The following is a 24,259-nucleotide window of genomic DNA, read 5'->3' on the forward strand; positions in this document are numbered from 1 at the left end:
TTTTTTGGCCAGTGCAGAAAAAGTCTGTGGTTCCTTGCACTATATGGCAATTATTATTACTATTGCCATCTAAAATTACTAATTTCATTTTAATTGAATAACATCACCAAAAGAGGTGATGTCCATTTTCATTAAAAATCCTAACACGTTGCTATGACAGGCTGTCTTAGACGTCTGAGTAGCACAGCGCACAGGTAATGGTAAATATGTTAAAAGAGTAAAGAATTACTTTCAACCAATGTATGATCTAAATATACATATTTCCATTTGAAAAAATATATATAGTACATATAATTTACAACTGGAAATAAAGATATTCAAATCTCTCACAAATTTAAAGTGCTTCATTACTCTTTTAATATATGACAGACTTTCAATTTTTACTGGTATCTCATCAGATAATGAATGGCATCAATTAGCACTCAAATTTAATTGGAGGTTTGATCCGGAAGAGATTGATCCGTTACAACGGTGTTGTAACGGATCAATCTCTTTTCAATTGTTAATCAAATTATTTCAAATTAAAAATGAAATGAATGCATTCCTTATAAATTAACATGTTTTAATGTATGCAGCATGTTACATTTCAAGCATTGGCAAATAGTAATACTTCATAATTTATAACAAAATAAGTTAACCCATTGACAAGAAAATTTGTTACAAGGATTTTTCCTAAAATATTCTAAACAAGCATTGAAATTTTTAAATGGACCAGGGCTCCTATTCCAAATTTATAGTAATATTCCTGTAGAGAAAACTGAATACATGTTGAAAGTTTGGTAGTAATTTGGCATTTTTCTTGTAAATTAATATGAAAACATACTTTTTACACTGATTTTTGTAAGTGGGGAAGGAATGAGGGCTGTGAAATTGTAACTGAATCCGAAATTTTCCCAAGGAACAACAGAACATAGGTTGAAAACTTGCTTGATCACATTTTGTTTTAGAGTAATATGTGAAATATACTTTCATTTATATAAATATATTTCTGTGGTTGGTGGGAGCAGGGGAGGCTATGATTGATCTTAAAAGCTTTTCAGGAGTCAAATGAAAGATATGCTGAAAATGTGATGTTGAATGAACCTTTTCATATTAAGTAATACCTAAACATCTGATCACATACTTCCATTACATGTTATGTATGCAGTGTGTTACACTTCAAGCATATTATATTTTTTTTTTCTTCTTAAAATTAATTAAATCTTTTCTTTTTCTGTGATTAACTGATGTGAAAAGTAAATATAGTTATCTTCTTATATATTAATTATTAAGATTATAACTTTATACAACACTTAACAAAATTATAGTTTTATGTTCTCTAAACTTAGCCGTTCGGTTTAATTACAACTGTATAATATTTATTTCTTTCCTACTGTATACCCTAATTTTTTTAAGTCTCTTCTCTCTATATATATGTAATCTATAAATTTTTATGAATATATTTTTTTTTTCCATACAAATTATATGGAAAAAATAAATATTAATTGCCAGATTTCCCGCTGGGGATCAAGTTGTTACAAGTGGATGGACGGACATGGTGAAGATAACAGGTGCTTACACATATACGAGGGCTGTTCAATAAAGAATGATCATAAATGTTTTTTCACAACATACCTTTATTAATCATTCATATTTTCATGATCCTTTTCAAAGTAGTCCCCATTTGATGAAATGCACTTATTCCAACGTTTCTGCCATTCTTCAAAAGCATAGCGGAAGCCATTTTTTGATGTGCATTTGAGAATCGCCTCCAATGTCTTTACAACTTTTTCTTATTACTGGAAACGTTTTCCTCACAGCTCCTTCTTTAACTTTAGAAATAAAAAAAACCAAGGGTGCAAGGTCAAGGCAAATGAAGAAGACATTTGACATAAAAAAGTACTTGATGACAGTATGAGCAATGTCACGATGCAGTATCCGCCCACTGTATGCATTTTGGAACCTTACTACAGTTCTGTAGTCCCATAATAGTCATATGATGCACAACTTGCTGGTTAACCATTCCTTGAAGGTCAAAAAAAAAAATAAAATAAATAAATAAAAAAATAACCATAACCTTTCCAGGAGAAGCCAAAACTTTTGCTTTTTTCGGTGTTAGCAATGATGTCAACTTCCAAACAGAGCTTTGTTGCTTACTCTCTGGGTCGAAACAATGAAACCACATCTCATCTGCCATCATCACCTTGTGCAGAACCTCATAATCTTCAGTAACCATCCGTTGCAGCTCCTGACAAACCTCCATGCAAACTTGATGTTGCTCAGGTGTGAGTAGTCTTCAAACTCAGGATGCACAAGCATGTGTCATATGCAAATAGTCATGGAGAATACCATGCATGCTTCCTACTGATATTCTCAACATTACTGCCAGTTGCCTTATTGTTATATGATGATCTTCTCTCACAATTACAGAAACAGTGTTATGGTTTCTGTGATGCTGTCAACAGAGAAACCATAACACTGTTTCTGTGGTTAATAGTGGTTGGAGTTCCAGGCCTGCTGATTTTTGTGATTGAATCACATCCATCTTTAAACATTCTAAATTACCTGCAAGCTATGCTATATGGAAATGTTAAAATAGGCACTATAAGCCTATTTTAACATTTCATATGCTTCAGCTGATGTTTTCTTGAGACGGAAACAAAATTTGAGAGCAGCACACTGCTCCTCACGTGTCACAGCCATTGTTACATAGATAAAACTGAACAGGTATAAACTTGACCACAGCCAGGACCACACTGTGTGAACGAGTCAACTGTGCAGTTGATACGTGATACAGCTTGGTTTGGTCTTAAATTCCGCACCTTACCTAGAAATAGCAAGAGGTAAGGTTGTTCGTGAAAATTTTCAACCATTTTATACATGTCTAAAAATGAATTAGGCATGTGCTTGTGAATGCCAAATGGAAGGTGGGGAGGGGGGAAGTGTCACCAGAGGATCTAAATTAGAATGGGTTCTGATCCAGATTGAGAATTTTGGACTAGCATAAAGTTTATGGCAGCTCAATGTTTCACTGGAAACAGAACAGTCTAGTGAATTCTTCACAAGCAGTACTTATATCCTTATATTCTATGGCAAGTGCAGGTGCTCTCACAAAATGCTGGAAAAAGCACCTTGCATTATTTTCCAGCATGCTTTGTGTCCCGCACATGGTTTATACAAAAACATGTTTACACTCACTTCATTTCACTAGTTCTCTTCACAGAAGTGCAGTTTATCAGGGATGGTATTATAAATTTTCATAACTTGTGGATAGAAGAAAATCTTTGAGAGATTGTCCAATCTAAGCATCAAAAACAATCCACATCAACATTTGGCTTAACTATAATCATTGCTAACTATATGATTGGACCTCATATACTACTACATACACTCAGCAATAACATTTAGAGATTTCTTTTGTAAGATAATCTGCCTGCACTACTAGGAAAATGTACTATTACAGATAAGAGCATGTATTTGGATTCATGATGGGGCTCTTCCACATTTCAGCATTTACTGCTTGTCAGTTTCTCAACAGTTATTCTGACCTTTTGATAAATCAAGGCAGGCTGATTGCATGGTCAGGATGCTCACCAGGTTTAAATCCCATGGATTTTTATGTGTGAGTATACCTAAAAGCTTGTCTATTCAATTTTGGTTAGCAAAAGTTGGTAAGTGCACCGTGTCTCCTGGTTATTTTGAGTGTGCTTGACAGTCAATACAAAGACATGTTAACACCTGTATTACTATAAAAGAAGGCAAAGGTGAACATCTGGTGAAGAAGATGCCAAACACCTTCAATACCTTAGCAACACAGCTTTCTGAATCACCACCAAGACTGGAAACATGGATGTAACTTGACAAGGAAGCATTTCTGGATCTCTGTTTTTAAGGTTTTTTTTTTCGTTATCACACTAAAAAAAAATTTTTTATAGGAATTACTCTATATAAATTACAACTTGAAAACTGTTAGTGTAAATGTAACAGTTACAGTAATAGTTTTTAATGCTTAACCTGACAAAACTAAAAAATCTCTCTCTGAATTTGCATTATCTACTCATCCTATCATAAATTTTTTTTTTTTTTTTTGTTTTTTTTTTTTTTCTTTCTTGGTACTACAAAAGGGATGGATGGGAAATTCCATGAGGATTAACTGGTTAGCTAGTTGGTTAGTTATTATAACAGTAAAATTTTGCTTCCATAATACCATTTTAGTGATAAGAGTTGAACTAGAAAAAAGAAAAATAAATAAATGTTGTTATTTGGTTTTTAGGAGCATTAGCAACTAAGGCCATATTGCTCCGAGGATATGCGGTGGTCATTCCTCTGACCTTTCCACATCCTCCGTATTTGGTGGTCACGGGCTCAAACCCCGGTCTAATCAAGAAGTGTATGCTACGCATTGCCGCTCCTGCCCACCTGGCTACAGAGGCGCCGAATAAATAAATAAACAAAATACTTATTTTCTTAATTTTTACATTTATTAAATACAAATTTATCCACACTATTTCTTTTCTCTAATAATGGCACTTCTAAGATGTCAATGCAAGCAATACAGTCATGTTAGATTTTCCTTATTATTCAGTCTTACTGAATCAGATGTTTTTGAAGCTAATATAAAGTTATGTAAATCTGTTAAAAAATATTTTTTGTACAGTTGTATTTTAATCACAACAATTTTGGGATGAAGTCTTATTTATTGCAAAACTAGTTTTGTACATTTACATGAATAATTCTTAATTACTCTGACCAATCTTCAAAATATATTTATTATTAAAAATGTACAAAAATAAAAATCTAAATAATGTTAATTAAAACGCAATAAAATATTTAAAATATATTTGGATAAAAGCACTAAAAATAAACAAAATACAATCATAAAATCTAAAACACTCAGCTTTCAGCATTTGCATAATACCTTTATCAGCTATAACACTTGCACGAGAAGAGTGATTATAAATACATGGTAAAAAAAAAAAAGAAATGTACAAGTGTATAAGGAATAAAAGTGAATGAGGGGAGGAAAGGAAAGAAAATGCCTGATGTGCTGAAGTTAATGTAATCTCCAGATCATTCATAATTTACTAGGAGGGGGAAGAGATATACTAAAGGGAGGGATGGTTAGGCTAGGTTTACAATTTTTTGGTGCATTAGCAGAATAGGCTATTAGGCACCAAGACAAGTTTAAAGCGAGTTAAAAATAAATTTATTTATTTTTTACCAGAATTAATTTATAACCATCTAAAGAGGTAACCTTTTTCAGAGGTTACCTCGTTAGATGGTTATATAAGTAATAGGATAAAAAGCAGTATACATAATAAAACTATACAGCCAGTTCCTGTTTTACGAGTTCTTTTTTTTCAAGTATAAAGTATTAACAGAATTGAAAATATGAACATTAATTGCAATAAATAAATGCTAAACATTCATAAATACAGAATTTCAAACTCATGCGTAGCTATACAATACAGTATAACTGTGCATACATTTATTTGTTCTGGTAGAGATAAGGAGGGAGGTCAAACTCTTAAAGAATTTTGAAAAGAATTCCATATTTTAGATGCAATTAAAATAATAAAATGAGCCTGGGACAAAATCACAGAGAAGAACATGAAGGGTGTTTGGAATAAACTCTGTTAACACTTTATTGATAATTTTGAAGGATTTCAGGAACCAGCAGAGATCGTACAAAAGCAGTCGTTAATATTGCTACCAATTGCAGCTTGAGGTTTCTACAACTGACATCACCGATCATCTTCAAACACAAAATGGAGAGCTCACAAATGAAGACCTCCTTGAAATGGCAAAATGTGAAGAAGATTTAACAGCTGAAACTCCTGTTCATTCCTTCACTCTCAAGGGGCTTGAAGCTTTTCAACACATAGAAAAAGCAATTGAGATTTTCAAGTCACAAGATTCAAATTTCGAGCACACTAGAAAAGTTGTTACAAATTTTAAAAATGCTTATGCATGCTATCAAGAAATTTATAAAGAAAAGAGAAGACTGTCTTGGAAACAAATGACTCTTGAATTATACATTCAGTCAGATTTTATCCAAAAATGACAATGTGTCAGCTGTTTTTAAATTTTTATGTTAATTTGTATAAGGTTCAAGTCAGATGATTAAAAGTAGTAAAACACATATCATTAAAATCTGTGCAGTCAATTAAAATATTCTTAATGGATAAAATGGTGTCACAGGACTCTCACACAGGAGGGTCATCAGCCCTCAGCAAAAAAGGAATGTCACATGACTGTGCCCTATGTTCTGAGCAAAGGGGATGGATGGATGGACGGGGAAGAGAAGATTGGAGGCGATGTCCATCCAACTCATACAATACTACAGATTCAATAAAAGATGGGATGTATTTTGCATGCCATTTCTGTTCAAGTGTGTGTCTAGTGCTCCATATGCGGGCAAATTCCAACCAGAAAAGGGATCATGAAATTTCACGAATTATCAATATGATCAACCATGCAATTGACTAGATGAAAAATGTTTGGAAAGGGGCATTACTTTAGCTAACAGCAATACACTTACAGTAAGAGATACATGCAAAGCCTTATCAATATGATTAAACAGTTCTATAATTGTTTTTTGAGATGTCATTTATTTGTAAAAATTAACACAAAGCAACTAGGCTCAATAATAGATGTCATTTATGAACAAATTTTTGGTTTAGCCATAGGTTCACCAATCAGTCAACAGATTGCCAATTTAGTGATGGAAACTTCTGAATTTGAATTTCTCTCCAATTCCCCCTTCCCCATTACGCTATGGAAGAGATATATAAATGACATTCCATCATTTCTCTCTCTCTCTCTCTCTCTCTCTCTCTCTCTCTCTCTCTCTCTCTCTTGGGGTGAGAATGAAATGTTTTTAGCATATCTAAATGGAGATTCCAATTTCCTAAAATTTACAACAGAGATTGACAATGACCATGCCCTCCACTTCTTTGATATAACGGTAGAGTGGATGGACTCACACTTAACTACTTCTGTACATTGCAAACCTATGTGCATGGGAAAATATATGAATTATAGGTTATTTCATGCTCCCTCACAGCACATCAATACTAGTCATACACTCACAGACAGGACATGGCCACATTTATCAATCAGAAACAAAGATACTAAGAAATATAAAGCATTAAAGCAATCCTCGAGAAATGTGACTTCCCAGAACAAACATTAAATTAGTGGAAAGTGTTTCTAGCTCAGAATGCAGGTACTGATTTCTTCCTATCACACACTCAGAGATTGGACTTGAACTAAGCATCCAGTATAGTTTGCATTCCTTTCTACCAGAAGGCATCTCATGGTATTACCAGGATTTTGCAGTTATATTAATATTGTACAGACTCCTGTTAAAAAAAAACAACCTATGCATCCCATTTAAAAACCAGTAACACAAAAAAAGTGGGGTAATTTATAGCATACTATGTAGAAACTGTAATATGAAACAAACAAACTTGTGCCAAAATGATGTCCAAATTATTGATAATGCACAAAATTAAGATCTGTCACTGGTTGGAATCTGCCCACATTTGCAGCACTAGATGCACTCTGAAAAGAAATGATGACACGAGAATACATCCTATCTTTTAATCTGTAGTAGTAGTAGTGGCACATGATGCAAGAAAGCAAGTGTAGGAGCTTATGTAGCATCAGCCAAAAAAAAAAAAAAATCCCACCATTCCCTCCAAATGCCTGTCCAGTTCCTCCTTAAATTTATTTAACCTATCAACTTCCACAACGACAGATGGAAGGCTGTTCCAGCAATTAACCACCCGCTGGCTAAAGGCAAATTTCCGCACATCTATTCTACATCTGTCCTTTCTTAATTTGAACTTATGTCCCCGTAGGTTGGTAATCTGAACAAGTGGAAGGATCCCATCAGAATTCAGCGTGCTCAACCCATTCAAGGCCTTATACACCTCAATCAGATCACCGCGCAGGTGCCTAGTCTCCAGCCACTGCAATTTGCAGAACTTAAGCCTCTCTTGGTAAGAGAATCCCTTCATTCCCCTCACCAATCGTGTTGCTCTTCTCTGTACATGCTCAAGCAAATCTACATCCTTCCTAAAATGAGGCCTCCACACCTGTACGCAGTACTCAAGGCGTGGCCTGACCATCGCCTTATACAGAGGGACAATCACCTCCTTTTCCCTGCTAGCAAAATTCCTATATATCATTGACAAAACCCCATGACCCGCCCTAGCAGCCTGTCTGCACTGCTCAGAAAACTTCATATCTGACTGCACAATTACTCCCAGGTCTTTTTCATTTTCTACCACCTTAAGTGTAGTACCACACAGTTGGTACATTTCTCTGGGGTTACTTCTACCCATATGCAGTACTTTGCATTTGTCAAGGTTGAACTTCAGTTGCCACTTCTTAGCCCATCTGCCCAAATTATCTAGATCCTGTTGCAGTAGCACACTGCCATTACTGTCATTAACAACCCTGCCAACCTTTGTGTCATCTGCAAACTTCGACATTAAGCCTGATATACCTTCATCAATATCATTGATAAATACACAAAACAACAGTGGACCCAACACCGAACCCTGTGGGACTCCACTAATAACATTAGTCCACGAAGAGCAGCACCCATTGATTACCACCCTCTGTCTTCTCCCACTTAACCATCCTTTTATCCATTGTAGCAACTTACCCTTAATACCATTCTGCTCCAATTTGTACAGTAGTCTTCCATGCGCAACAGTGTCAAAAGCTTTCCTGAAATCAAAGTATATGATATCAAAATTATTTTTTGCATCCAGTTCTTTTGTGACCACATCATAATAACCAATCAAATTTGTCAGACAAGACTTTCCCTTAACAAACCCATGCTGTGTTTGAATTATTGCTGCAGTCTTGTCTAGATGATCCTGCAATGCATCTTTAACCAGCGACTCCATTATTTTACCCGGAACAGAAGTTAAACTAACTGGTCTGTAATTACTCGTGTCACCCTTCGATCCACCTTTGTGAATTGGGGACACATTTGCACATCTCCAGTCCGTGGGAACCTCCCCTGAGTCCAAGGATGCTCTCATAATTATGGCTAAGGGTTTGCTTAGTTGCTTTGCCGCCTCCTTTAAAATAACTGGATAGATCCCATCCACCCCAGGTGCCTTTCTTATGTTTAACTTCAACAATTTCTCCTCCACTTTGCTCTCAGTTATTACAAAATCATTAAGCACACTGCTACAATTTGATAACCTTCTTCCATTTTCAAATTGTAATAATTCCTCACGTGTGAATGTAGATGCAAAATACTCATTCAGTTTGTTTGCTATCTGAGCAGGATCATCAACAGTCGAACCATCGATGTCAAGTGGACCAATCATATTCATCCCCTTCCTTTTAGAGTTTATATAAGTAAAGAAATCCTTGCTGTTTTTCTTAGCATCTTTTGCCAAAGATTTCTCGTAATCCGCCTTCGCCTGCCGAACCTCCTTTGTGACCTGATTACAGACTAGCTTATATCTGCCACAGGCTTCTGCGTCACCTGATAATTTATATGCATCCCATGCATTTTTCTTCTCTGTCACGAATCTCATTAGTTCATTTGATAACCATTTAGGCCTAAACCTTGAACGATATTTCTTAATCGGTATATAAAGTCTAGTAGCTTCCACGATTAATTCTTTGAATGCTTCCCACTTAGAATTTACTGTTTGTAACATCGTCAGTTGATCCCACTGTACAGAATTTAAAAACTGTCTGAGACCACTGTACTCCCCTTTACGGAAGCAAAAACCCTTTCCTTTACCCCTGACGGTAGTTACCTCTTTGAGTAAATCCCACTTCAGCACACTGTGATCACTGCCACCTAGTGGTTCCTTTATCTGCAAATTCTTAATACACGAATGATCACTGCTGATAACCAGATCAGTGTTGCACGAGTTCGAGATATCCAGTCTTCTCTTTCCTACACCTCCCTTTCACGTTCCCCCCTCTTTCCAGTAAGTCACAATCGGAAGTAGCATTGTCCTTGGGATATTCAAGAATTACTTCCTTTCCTTTCCTCCTCCTCTTCTCATCACTTTTATTCCTTATACACTTCTATAGCTTTATTTTCATGTATTTATACTTACTACCCCATGCAAGTGTTAAGCTGATAAAGGCATCATACATATGCCAAACGCTTCTGATATTTTTATATTTTGATTCCAGATTTTGGTTTTTTTAGCACTTTTATCCAATGTGTGTTTTTAATATTTTAATATATGATTTTAATCTATGTTACTTTGATTTTTATTTTGAACACTTTTAATAATAAACATAGGCAGAAGTTTGGTCCAAGTCAAGATTTATTCACATGTCTAGTTCCCAACTCCCAAGGGTTTTTTCAGTCATTTATTTGTTTATAATTTTAACTAGAAAATCTAACTTGATATGCAGGTAATCAGGTTATGGTAAGATATTCCCAAGAACATTGGGAATAATCTGCAATGAATAAAATCATGCATCAAATTGATTAATTGACTAGCAAATCATGTCAAAGTGGCCAGTGAGTCACCACCGGTAAAGCAGTTTGATGATAAAGCTGATGAACAAGTAAGTTACATACATAGCAGAGTTTGAATTTTCTAGTAATAATTAAAAAATTATCTGTTTCACTTAAATTGTAAATTACGAATGAATTCAGCAAAAATTTTCTTACCCTACACTAAAACTGAAAAAATATTTAAATAAATTCAGAAAATAAAAACTACTTGTTTCATAAAAAAATAAAATATGCTGAAATGATTGCTGGTTTTCCATCTCATACTTAACCAGCAACAATTAACTTTCCATTTCCACACTGGTAACAAAAAAAAAAAAAAAAAAAAAAAAAAGGATTTTATATACAAGGAGAGAAATTATTTTCTGTGTATACTGAACATGTATACAGTTATGTGTATGATTTGTGTAAATAAAAATGAAGTGTTAGTGTTAGACTTCAGAGTAATAAAAATAATGAAATGATAATAATTATTATGATTATGCTTTTATTTTATTTTTTGATAAATTTTCAAACTAAAGCACTGAAATTTTGAGAATTCTCAATTTATAATTTTTTACTATAAAATAACATGCTATATGTTATTTATTTTTTTTGGAAATATGCAAAAAATACTTTTTCTCAGCAGTTTGAAGAGCAAGGCTGTGTAAAAGAATGAAAATGGTCTCGTGAGGCATTCATTTTCCAGAAAATGTTGATGCCCTCCAAGTTGCAATGCAGTATAGTTCAGGAGAGTCAGCCAGATCAGCTTGCAAACTTGGAATACTTTGGTTTTTGCTCAATAAATACTTCAATGGGAAAATGTTCCTATACAAGATTACAGTGGTGCGAAAACTTTCTGAAAATGATAAGCAGAGGAGACCTCAATTTGCTGTATGGAGAGAAACAATGTTACGCAACACCTGGTTTTTAGATGAAACTTATTTTCATCAGCCTTAAGCAAAAAGTAGCCATGTGTTTCATTGAAGAAGGTTCCAACCAAACCATGACAGTAAGTCATGGTTTAATTGGATCCTTCTTCAATGAAATATTAACTCATGGTAGTACCTACATATGCTTCAGAATGATTTTTTTACCACAACTTGTGGTAACTTAACTATCCTTGGATACCCAGTAGTTTATGCCAAACAATGCCATGCCACATTTTTTGAATTTTCTGGCCTTTGCATATTGTCATGCTATTATCCAGATCATCACAACTGTGAGTATTTTTGGCCACCTCCAAGTCCTCATGACTTTCTCTTGTGGAGTTTCTTGAAAGAGATGTTGTTTCACAGCGTCATGAAATTGACAAAGACGTGTCATTGCATCATTACAAATACTAGTGTATGCCTTCAGGAACTTGTTCATCAAAATGGAGGATATATTGAACATATGGTAAAATAAGAATATTTTCCAAAAATCTGAGCATGAAAATTCATAGAGTTTTTAACAATTAATAAGTGAGTTCCTCAGGAAACATTCAAATGTTTCCCGAGGAACATTTAATCTGCCATTGTATATAATATCAATGGAAGAGTGGGGAGGGTGCTAAATCCAACAGAACTTTAAATCCAGAAGCCTCACTTGCTGGATTTTTGAGACCTACTACTGTAATGCTCAATTGTAACCTAAGCTTTAATTATATCAAAAAAAATGTTGTGGAACTTGTATGATAATTGATATAGTCATATAAATAAAGCCACAGTCAATTTTTCCATAACTTTCTAAAGCAATGTGTTTCCCCACTGACAATCAAGCTGCATTTATGATGAGTCTCTGATTGTTTGCTCTTATATCTGACACTGACAGAATCCATTATTCAAACTATACACCACACAAAATTTTAAAGTGAACAGTTTTTTCCTGACATTATCTCTGATGGAGCAGTCAATTCACTGGATGATGGTGCACTACTTCCATCATCCAAGGTTTACTTCAGGAAACATGCTACTTCTGAAAGTTACAGTATGTAACTAGGGCCATATTTAACTTACAATAACTGAAGAAATGTGACTCAAAGTGTTAGACTTCAGAGTAATAAAAATAATGAAATAATAATAATTATTATGATTATAATTTTATTTTATTTATTTGATAACATTTTAAAACTAAAGCAATGGATTTTTGAGAATTCAATTTATAATTTTTTATTGTAAAAGTAAATCAGAAAGTGTTATAATATTGTTACAAAGAAATGCAGCAAAAAATATCAATATAACATGGGGCTCATGTAATACTACTGATGCAATTCTGGAAAATACATTACTAAAACCATGTTAAGTGAAACACATTTTCCACAAACAATTTTATAAATGGGAGTTTCATTCTGAATCAGAAATATTTTGTAGACAAATTTGGTACAAAAGCCCTTAAAAACGAAAACTGCCTAAAACACAGTTATAGAAACAACACAGGGGTGGGGGAGCCATTTGTATACTGAGAGCCAAATTCTAAGTTGACCAGTAACATCATCAGGAACAAGACAATAATTAACATCAGATAAGATGAATTATGGTGTAGGGATATGTTACTTAACCTGCGGCAAGGACCCATGCTGGGCTTGGGAGTAGCCACAGCCCTTAACGTTCCAGTAGCTATGCACCTACACAGATCACATTTAAGTAAAGAAATTATTAATCACATTACACAATCATGACACTCAATATTTCTAAAACTGTAATAATGGTTTACATTATTTCATAGTAACGAAAATATTCAGTTGCAGGTGGCTCATGTTAATTATTTTGCATCAGTTAAATAGAGTTGAAGAGCTTTCCTGAACACTGTACTGTGTCTTTCAATTTCAACTTAAGTAGGAATTTAATAAAGCACCAAATGAAGAGTCACTTTTGCTTGCTGAGACTTTGTCTTCTACCAGCCATGCACAAAGGATACAAAATAAAACTTCCAAAATCAAAAACAAAAACTAAATACAAACCAACAATAAAGTCTCAAATACCAAAATAATTTCATTCACTAGGGCCCCCACTTCAAGAACCACAGGGCCTTGTTCACATATGTGTTTGCTTAGGTAAAGGAGGAAGAGGGCTCCAAGTGAGAACTTTTTTTTTAAAGATTGATAACCAGTTTCTCCTAATTTGCATTTTTCCTATTTAGAATGCTAAAGATGAGGGAGGACCCTTGATGAAAATGGCTTCCATTTTGAAATTTGAAAATCTGAATCTATTTAGAAATTTAATCTGTGCCTTTTGTGACAGTGTTCTTTACAACCTTACTTTGATCTGGGTATCCCACTTATGGCATTAATCTGGGACATGCTCTGGCTTTGTGATATTGATGCATCATCTGAAATAAAACTGTTGATGTGTGTGTGCTTCACACTTTAGCAAGCACTCCGGTTACTGGCAGGATGACGTGTAATAATGACATATGTTGAAGTGTGCAGTTTTTAAATTTACATTTGACCACTGACAGACCTAAAGGGAACTTTCAAAAATTAATTAAAAATATGTTTTTAATCTAGAACACTGATTTTTTACAGTTGTGTTCAGAAAAGTTTGAAAACACAGGTGGCATCAAAAAATTATCAATTTTGAATTATATTTTTTGCTGATATTTCAAATTTTTGCATGCACAGGGAATTTCAAATTTTCTCATAACAATTTACAGATTAAATACTAAGATAATGTCCTGCAATTCATAGCATATCAAAATGAAAACAGAAAATACCATAAGAGAAGAGCTAACAACCTCATTGTTACGGCAACCATATCAGCACCCAATAATTTTAATTTTCAGTTTGTTTTTTTCTTGTAAAATCCTTTGAAATCTTTATATAATGATTAGTTAATACTGTACACTTAATCATTTGTTTATCAAAATACACAATACTTACAGTTTAAATAGTTAGGATTGGCTAAACACTGAACAAATTCCAACTCTATCTGGAAGCGAAGGCGCTGCAGGTCCTCTGTTTCTATAAAATCAAAGTAAAATCCATCTCTTTCTTCAGGTTTATACTGCTATGTAATACACTGGGTTAAAATTAAATTTGCATTTGATGCAGTAAACTATTACATAAAAGTTGTCATATATCAATCAATAGATATATTACAAACAGAATTAACAACTGTTTTATGTAATTGTAATAATCATTTCTATAAGGGTAATTAGCATTAGTTGAGGCATATGAAGCAAGAAAGCAAACTTATACATCAGCCAAAAAAAAAACAACATTCCCATTTCACCCATCCGGTCACTCCAAATGTTTGCCTAGTTCATCCTTAAATTTATTTAAACCATCAACTTCCAAAAAACAGATGGTCTGTTCCAGCAATCAACTACCCGCTGGCTAAAGGCAAACTTCTGCACACCAATTCTGCAACTGTCTTTCGTCAGTTTGAATCTATGCTGCCTCAGATTCGTAATCTGAGCGAGCAGAAGAATCCCATCAGCATTGAGCCTGCTCAAACCATTCAATCAGATCACCTCACAGGTGACTAGTCTCCAGATGCTGCAACTTGCACAACTTAAGCCTTGCTTGGTAAGAGCACCCCTTTGATCCTCTCACCAATCTTGTTGCCCTTCTTCGTACTCATTCTAGCAACTCTACATCCTTCCTAAAATGAGGCCACCAGACCTGCAAGCAGTACTCAAGGTAGGGCCTGACCATTCCCTTATACAAGGGGATACTCACCTCCTTGCCTCTGCTGGCAAAATTCCTATATATCAGTGACAATACTGCATGACCTGCTCTGGCAGCCCATCTGCACTGATCAGACAATTTCATATCTGACTGCACAATAACCCCCAGCTCTTTTTCATTCTCCACTTCCCTGAGTGTTGTACCAAACAGTTGGTATGTTTCTTTTGGATTACTGCTACCCATATGTAGTACTTTGCATTTGTCAATTCAATGTTAAACTTCAGTTGCCATTTCTCAGCCCATCTGCCTAACTTTTCTTGATCCTGCTGAAGTAGCATACTGTCTTTACTGTTATTAACAACCCTGCCAACCTTTGTATCATCTGCAAACTTAAACATTAAGCCTGATATACCTTCATCATTATCATTGATAAATACAAAAAACAATGGACACAGCACCGAACCCTGGGCGACACCACTAATAACATTAGTCCATGAAGAGCCATGTCCATTGATTACCACTCTCTGTCTTCTCCGACTCAACCATCCCTTTATCTATCGCAGCAACTTACCCTTAATGCTAGACTGCTCCAATTTGTACAGCAGTCTTCCATGTGCAACAGTATCAAAAGCTTTCTGAAATCCAAGTATATGATATCAAAATTATTTTTTGCATCCAGTTCCTTTGTGACTACATAGTAGTATCCAATGAAATTGGTCAGAGAAGACCTCCCCTTAACAAACCCATGCTGTGTCTAAATTATTACTGCAGTCTTGTCTAGATGATCCTACAATGCTGCTTTAACCAGTGACTCCATTATTTTCCCCAGAACAGAAGTTAAACTAACAGGTCTATAATTATTTGTCACCCTCTGCACTTCCTTTGTGAATTGGGAATACATCTGCACATCTCCAGTCCATGGGGACCTCCCCTGAATCTAAGGATGCTCTCATAATTACGGCTAAGGGTTTGCCTACTTCCTTTACTGTACCCTTCAATATAACTGAATAGATTCTATCCACCCTGGTTGCCTTTTTTATATTTAACTTCAACAATTTCTCCTCCACACTTTGCTCTCAGTTATTACAAAATCACTTAGGTCTCTGTTAGAGTTTAGTAAACTTCTGTCCCCCCCCTTCTTTACAGAATTCCTCGTGTGTGAATGTAGATGCAAAATACTCATTCAGTTTGTCAGCTAGCTGAGCAGGATTAACAGTCAAACCATCAATATCAAGTGGACCAATCTCTGATTCATCCCTTTCCTTCTTGAGTTTACTTAAGTAGTTTACTTAAGAAGTTTTTGCTGTTTTCCTTTGCATCCTTTGCCAAGGATTTCTCGTAATCACCCTTCGTTTGCCTAACCTCTTTTGTGACTTGGCTACAGACCAGCTTATATCTACCATAGGCTTCTTTGTCGCCTGAAAATTTATATGCATCCCATGCATGTTTCTTCTCTGCTACGAGCCTCAATAGTTCATCTGACATCCATTTAGGTCTAAATCTTGAACAGTATTTCTTAGTTGGTATGAAAAGCTTAATAGCTTCCAAGACTAATTTCTTGAAGACTCCCCATTTAGAATTTGCTATTTTTAACATCATCAATTGATCCCACTGTATGGAATTTAAAAACTGTCCGAGACTACTGTAGTCACCTTTACGAAAGCAAAAACCCTTCCCTTTACCCTTGATGGTAGTTACATCTTTAAGTAAATCCCATATCAGTAATACACTGTGTTTACTATCACCTAGTGGTTCCTTTATCTGCAAATTTTTAATGCATGAATAATCACTGCTGATAATCAGATCAAGACCTCGAACATGTTGCTGTAGAAAACACTCATCCAATAAATCCACAAAAGTGTTACTAGTGTGTGAATGACCAACCCACAAGTTCCAGTCTATATATCTGGGAAGTTAAAATCCCCCATTATAAGACAACCTGATTTACTGGCCCACTATTTCTCTGTATAGTTCAGTGGTTTTCAACCGGGGTGCCGCAACAACATTCCAGGAGTGGCATGTAATTTGGGTTTAAGTTACTTAAACTTATTATTTTTTAAAATTTATATGTTTATTTCATTATAAAAAGGTGTAGATTATCTTTTTAATTTTGTGGTGATCTATAATTGATGTTTACTTAGTACCTCTATATAAAGAAGCAGTTCTTGATATCCCCAGCAACCTGCTCTCCAGGCTGTTGCTCATTCCAATAGAAGCAATACAAGAATCACTTTCACCTCTGCCTGTGACTACTATTAATCTTTAATCTGTGAATCCCCCTAAGTTACCAGTTTTCTGACCCACCTAACACTGCCTCAATAGCATCAGCAAATATTCTTACACTCTTTCTATTTAAGTGTATCCCATCCCTGTAGAAGCAGTCTCTTCTCCTTCAAACAGCAAACAAATAATAAAAATATTATTTTATTATTTGTAAAAAAACTACACCTTTGAAAAGGCTACATACAGAAAACATTAGGAAAACTATTTAGATCCTTTAGAAGGGAAAAAAAATTAAAAATTTGAGAACCTCCAGCAAGAAGGGTCAAAGTATCACTATGAGTTTTTGAATGAGTGTCACATGATTATGAAGCATTTTATGTAATGAATAAATTTATTTTTATAATGGTTGGTGATTTCTTACAATATTCACTGCTCTAGATATCTACAAAATACTTAGTGTAGAAAGAATATGAAATTTCTTCAAATTTCTGTGAGACATTCAAATAAGATTTATAGGATTAAATTTGCATTAAGGGCATTCCTGATTCTGGCCTCAGGAGAGAACAGTCAAGTGAAGAATTTTGTTTTATTGGGAACTGTATCTAGACTACCCTGTTTCTAGCTCAATGTCTTTATTACAAAAAAACAAGGTGCTTCCGTAGCCAGGTGGGCAGGAGCAGCAGTGCTTCTTGATTAGACCGGGGTTCAAGCCTGTGACTACCAAATACGGAGGATGCGGAAATGTCAGGGAATGACCACCGCATATCCCTGGTGCAATATGGCCTTAGCTGCTAATGCTCCTAAAAACCAAATAACAAACAAAAATACAAGTAACTTTTTTGTAAAGATAATTGGACTAGAAACAGGGTATGTCTGCCAGAAACTAAAATCAATGATGTTACCAACAAATTGTCACTTTTTGAGAGGGGCAGAATATTGTTATTCACGTGGGACCTAATAATACTAACCACACACAAACCAATGACAAGGTGGATACGTATAAGTATGCTTAAAATCCACTGGAAGGTCAGAATATAGTGTCTGCAACTATGTCCAAGCACAAGGAAAGATTATATGCTGAAAGCTTTAGGGATTAACTCCAGACTTGAGGACCTTTGGAAGGCTTTTGTGAAGGGGTGTTACTGGCATCACTTACTCTACTTACTTTGTAGAGATGGAATATTTGAACAAAGGTGGTGCAAGGGTTTGTTTAAAATGAATTGGAAGCAAATGTTAGGGCAGCAAACATAAATTATGGAATGTGTCAGGATAATAAACAATACGTAAAAACATTGTGTGAACTCTGTGTACAGAAATGTCAGGAGTACTGCAAATAAAATGAGCAAGTCTGAACTGATGGATAGGATACTAATTACACCCAGGGGCTCACATCTGGTGAATATGGGCTTGGCACACACCCAGGGGTCCTGAACTGCTGGATATCATCATTCTTCTTTTTCTTGGTAATTCCCTTCTACTTCTGACTGACTGACTGACTAACACTCACACTCTCTCTCTCAGGGTAACTTAGAATTTTATTTTTTTTTGGCTGGTGCAGCATAAGCCTCTGGCTTTCTTGCACCATATGGCTAATGATAATAATTCTGACATATTAGAGCTACTGTAAAATTAAAAGTAGCCCCCAAAGTCGAACCCAACATCAACATTGTGGGGGACAGCAACAACTACAAGAAGCGGGAGGTTGCTCGTGATGACCTGAAAGTAGTTGGTTAATAGGGCTCTGGTAAAGCTGTGACAGCCCTAGAAAGTCAACAATGGATAACTAAGTGCTTGCAAAACCAAAGAAACCATATGGAATTCTAATAATGGCAAATGGGAAAAAGGATATGAGACTTGGAACACTGAACATTGTAACTTTAAATGGGAAGGAGGAAAAGTTAATAGATGTAATGATCGGAATAAGACTAGATGTGTTGGGAATGAGTGAAGTGGAGGGGTAAAGGACCTAGGAAAAATTTAAGCTTTGGTGGTCAGGAAACAAAGACAGAAAAACAGAGTGGCACAGAATGGAGGGAGAAAGTTGTGGAGGTTAACCAAATAAATGAAAAGATGGCAAGACAGAAAGGGATCAACATTCTGCAGATGTATGCACCACAAATAGGATGCAAAAGTAAGGAAAGGCTATGTTTGAAGAAGTGATGGAAGGATATGTAAAGGAAGAAGATCAAACTGTTATGGAGGATTTTAATGCACAAGCTGGCATAAATAAAAGAAGATATATGAAAATGTTTTGGGCAAGTTTGAAAAAGGGAGATGAAATGAAGAGGACAAAAGAATGTTGGACCTAGACATGAGAAATGGACTAAGAATTGGGAATGGGTGGTTCCAGAAACAGGATAGTCACAGTTACATGAGGTATAGCTAGGACAGAAAGCAGAAGTCAATAACTGACTACATATTGATTAGTACTGACCTGTGGCTGAGTGAAGAATATTAAGGTACTACCAGGAGTATTTATAGGGGTGCTAGCATCAATGAAAGATAAATAAAAGAAGACAGGAAAGGAAGATTAAGACATGAAGGCTGAAAACAAGGATTCAGAGAAAATGTATAGAGAAAACTGAGGCCTGAGAATGAAGTATAAGGAGTGGAAGGATCTAAAAAGGCTTTAGGTTGTGATTGCAGAGGTGTAGTAAGTGGGAGGACAAGCAGTGTGAGGGGATAGAATGGTGGGATGAGAAAGAAAAGGAGGCTACTCTAAGGAAGAATAGGGCCTTCAGAAAGAATGAAAAACCCAATGGATGAATCAGAGAGAGAATATAAAGAAGCAAAATGGGATGCAAAGAGAATAGCAAAAGAAGAGAAGAAATGATTGGAGAGTTGGTCATAGGATCTGTGGGATATTAATAATGGGAAAAAGATGTTATATGGATTAGTGAAGAACAGGAGGAGGGATAGGAAACAACAATATTACCAATGAGACGGAAGAATAATTACAGATAAAGAAGAAATAAAGAGGAGGTGGAAAAATTATTTTAGAGGCTACGAACATCAGAGAGAAAAAGGAGATACAATGGAAGAAAAAGAGGTAGGGAAAGAGAGGGATATCAAGAGGTCAAGTGGTGGCAGCAATGGAAAAGATGAAAGGACGTAAATCACCAGCGCAGTGGTTTTCAACTGGGGTGCCGCAACAACATTCCAGGGATGCCATGTAATTTGGCTTTAAGTTATTTGCCCTTTTTTAAAAATTTATATATATTTATTTCATTATAAAAAGGTGTATGGTATCTTTTTAATTTTGTGGGGATTTATAATTGATGTTTATTTAGTACTTCTATATAAAGAATAAAATTATTATATATACGTATATAATTTGCATTACGAATTGTAATTTTGTTTATAGTTATATTATTGTAATAACTATCATATAATATATATTTTTTAATATTATATATAAAGTAATATTAAACTGTTAAGAAGAAAAATAAGCAGAAAAAGGAAAATAAAAGTTATCATATGTCTAATGCTCCAAAACATGCAGGGCAGCAGGCACCCGGGATGGATGGGATCTATCCAGTTATATTAAAGGAGGCAGCAAAGGAAGTAAGCAAACCCTTAGCCATAATTATAAGAGCTTCTTTGGACTCAGGGGAGGTACCCATAGACTGGAGATGTGCAAATGTGACCCCAATTTACAAAGGAGGATCAAAGGCTGACACAAGTAATTATAGACCTGTTAGTTTAACTTCTGTTCCAGGAAAATTAATGGAGGCACTGGTTAAAGAAGCACTGCAGGATCATCTAGACAAGACTTCGGTTATAGCTCGGACACAGCATGGTTTTGTTAGTTAAGGGAAAGTCTTGTCTGACCAATTTGATTGGATACCATGATGCAGTCACAAAAGAACTGGATGCAGGGAATAACTTTGATATTATATATTTGGATCTTAGAAAGGCTTTTGATACTGTTGCACATGGAAGACTGCTGCACAAATTGGAGCAGTGTGGCATTGGAGCCAAATTGCTGCTATGGATAAAGGGGTGGTTGAGGGGGAGAAGACAGAGAGTGGTAATCAATGGACACTGCTCATTATGGGCTAATGTTATTAGTGGAGTCCCTCAGGGTTCAGTGTTGGGTCCATTATTGTTTTCTGTATTTATAAATGATATTGATGATGGTATATCAAGCTTAATGTCCAAGTTTGCAGATGATATAAAGGTTGGCAGGGTTGCCAAGGACACTACTGACACTATGCTGCTGCAACAGGATCTGGAAAGGTTGAGCAGATGGGCTGAGAGGTGGCAAATGAAGTTTAACATTGACAAATGTAAAGTACTACATATGGGAAACAGTAACCCCAGAGCAACGTATCAACTCTGTGGTTTGTTATTTGTTATTTAGTTTTTAGGAGCATTAGCAACTAAGGCCATATTGCTCGGGGAATATGCGGTGGTCATTCCCTGACCTTTCCGCATCCTCCGTATTTGGTGGTGACGGGCTCGAACCCCGGTCTAATCAAGAAGAGTGTGCTACGCACTGCTGCTCCTTCCCACCTGGCTACGGAGGCGGCTCAACTCTGTGGTACTACAGAGACAGTGGTAGGGAATGAAAAGGACCTGGGGGTAATTGTGTAGGCAGATATGAAGTTCTCTGAGCAGTGCAGACGGGCGGCAAAAGTAGCTCATGGTGTCTTTTCAATAATATACAGGAATTTTTCCAGCAGGGATAAGGAGGTGATTATTCCCTTGTATAAGGCAATGGTCGGGCCACACCTTGAGTACTGTATACAGGTCTGGAGGCCTCATTTCAAGAAGGATGTAGAGCTGCTGGAACGAGTACAGAGAAGGACAACAAAATTAGTGAATGGAACAAAGGGTTGCTCTTACGAAGAAAGGCTTAAGTTTTGCAAATTACAGTGTCTGGAGACTAGGCACAGGCGAGGTGATCTGATAGAGGTGTATAAAGCGTTGAATGGTTTGAGCATGCTCAATGCCGATGGGATTCTTCCTCTTGCTTGCATCATATGCCTCTACTAATGCTAATGGAAACAAAAGGATATAAATAATGTGCGGTTTGTAACATAAATAAAGTGTTTGTGAAAATGGAAATGAAAAATACACAAAGTGCCTGAACTAAGAGAAGTTTAAAGGATAGTAGAAACTGGAAGTGAAGTAGTGGTGAAAAAGTGAAAGAATTTGAAAAACCTAGTACAAAAATGAACTCGGACTGAGGAAGCAAACAATATACAAAAATAATTTTGTACAAATAAATAAATATATAAATAACACTGTATTCAGATATGGGAGGGCAATTTTAGCAAGAGGTCGAATCAAGGGATGGCAAATATGCAAAATCTGAATACAATAAATGAAAAAATGGTACATAGCCAGGAATTTCATCAGGGGACTATTCCTGACCATGTATCAGGCACTGCGTTTCCAAACTTGTCTATAGTATTAGAGAAGAGGGGAGACAAATATGCGGCCTACAATACAATTTTTGTACTAGGTTTTTTAAATTCTTTCACTTTTTCACCACTAAACTTCCAGTTTCTACTATCCTTTGAACTTCTCTTAGTTCATGCACTTTGTGTATTTTTCATTTCCATTTTCACAGACACTTTATTTATATTACAAACCACACATTATATATATATATATTCATATAGGGGATCCCTGGTATCCGAGTCCCCGCAATTACGAGGATTTGAAAATTAAAGAATTAAAGCTTGAGAAAATTGACCAAGCACTTGAATATTTTTTTGCGAGAACGATTTTATCCATGATCTACACCAGTATTATACAGATATAGAATCTTAAACTCTTAAAATATTATGCCTAGTTGCATTTAGTTTTATTTAAATGATAACCATTGCGAAAATTGGTCCTCGTTTTAAGTGGAATTTTCTGGAACCAATTATCCTTGGATAACGAAGATCTCCTGTATATATATATATATATATATATATATATAATTATTATTCTTTTGTCTTATCTTTGTGGTTTGTTATTCTTTTGTATTAATTTTGTTAATTACAGGTGTTTTTAACACATAGGTATTTTAGTAAATACATAACTGTTCTTTACGATAGCCTAATCTCGGTTATCTTAATTTACCATGGCCTATACATTTAGGATTTTTCAACTTGTTACGTATTGCTAAAGAAATTGTCAAACAATTATTAATGAAAAACTATAGCAATAAGCAAATTATCAATACTACTTTATAATATTATATTAAACATTCTTATACATTTCAATATTACATCACATGTACGTCAATCCCCTACGTTTCTGTTTGTATCTATCACAGCTTTGCTATGATAGATACAAACAGAAACGTAGGGGATTGACGTACATGTGATGTAATATTGAAATGTATAAGAATGTTTAATATAATATTATAAAGTAGTATTGATAATTTGCTTATTGCTATAGTTTTTCATTAATAATTGTTTGACAATTTCTTTAGCAATACGTAACAAGTTGAAAAATCCTAAATGTATAGGCCATGGTAAATTAAGATAACCGAGATTAGGCTATCGTAAAGAACAGTTATGTATTTACTAAAATACCTATGTGTTAAAAACGCCTGTAATTAACAAAATTAATACAAAAGAATAACAAACCACAAAGATAAGACAAAAGAATAATAATATGTACTCTGTTTGTACCCATGCATTGCTAAAACAGCTACTGGGACAACAGAAGAAGCTAGTAAGAAATTAAATTAAATAAAACTACTATAATTATAAATAAAATACGGCATGAACTATCATATTACAAAAGAATAATATATATATATATATATATATATATATATATATATATATATATATATATATATATATATACAGAGAATTTGTTCTAACAGGCAGAAAATTGAGTAGGTGTGCCACAAAATAAAATAAATTACTTAGGGGGGGGCATTATTAAAAAAAGGTCAAAAATCACTGCACTAGCACGTGATGAAGTGACTACAGAAACAGTAA

The 24,259-nt window shown here is 35.1% G+C and overlaps 1 protein-coding gene across 1 annotated transcript in view; it reads right to left on the bottom strand.

Annotated features, from left to right (window-relative positions):
• The window catches only part of MED31 (mediator complex subunit 31), a 101,295-nt gene that overhangs the window by 65,078 nt on the left and 11,958 nt on the right, over positions 1-24,259 (bottom strand). The window contains exon 2 of the mRNA XM_090373746.1: positions 14,334-14,414. Within this exon, the coding sequence (XP_090229872.1) occupies positions 14,334-14,414 (81 nt within the window). The remainder of the gene's footprint in view (positions 1-14,333; positions 14,415-24,259) is intronic.

This window comes from Mastigoproctus giganteus, chromosome 5 (genome assembly GCF_048544385.1).
Source record: "Mastigoproctus giganteus isolate SK-2022 chromosome 5, ASM4854438v1, whole genome shotgun sequence".
Lineage (NCBI taxonomy): Eukaryota > Metazoa > Arthropoda > Arachnida > Uropygi > Thelyphonidae > Mastigoproctus > Mastigoproctus giganteus.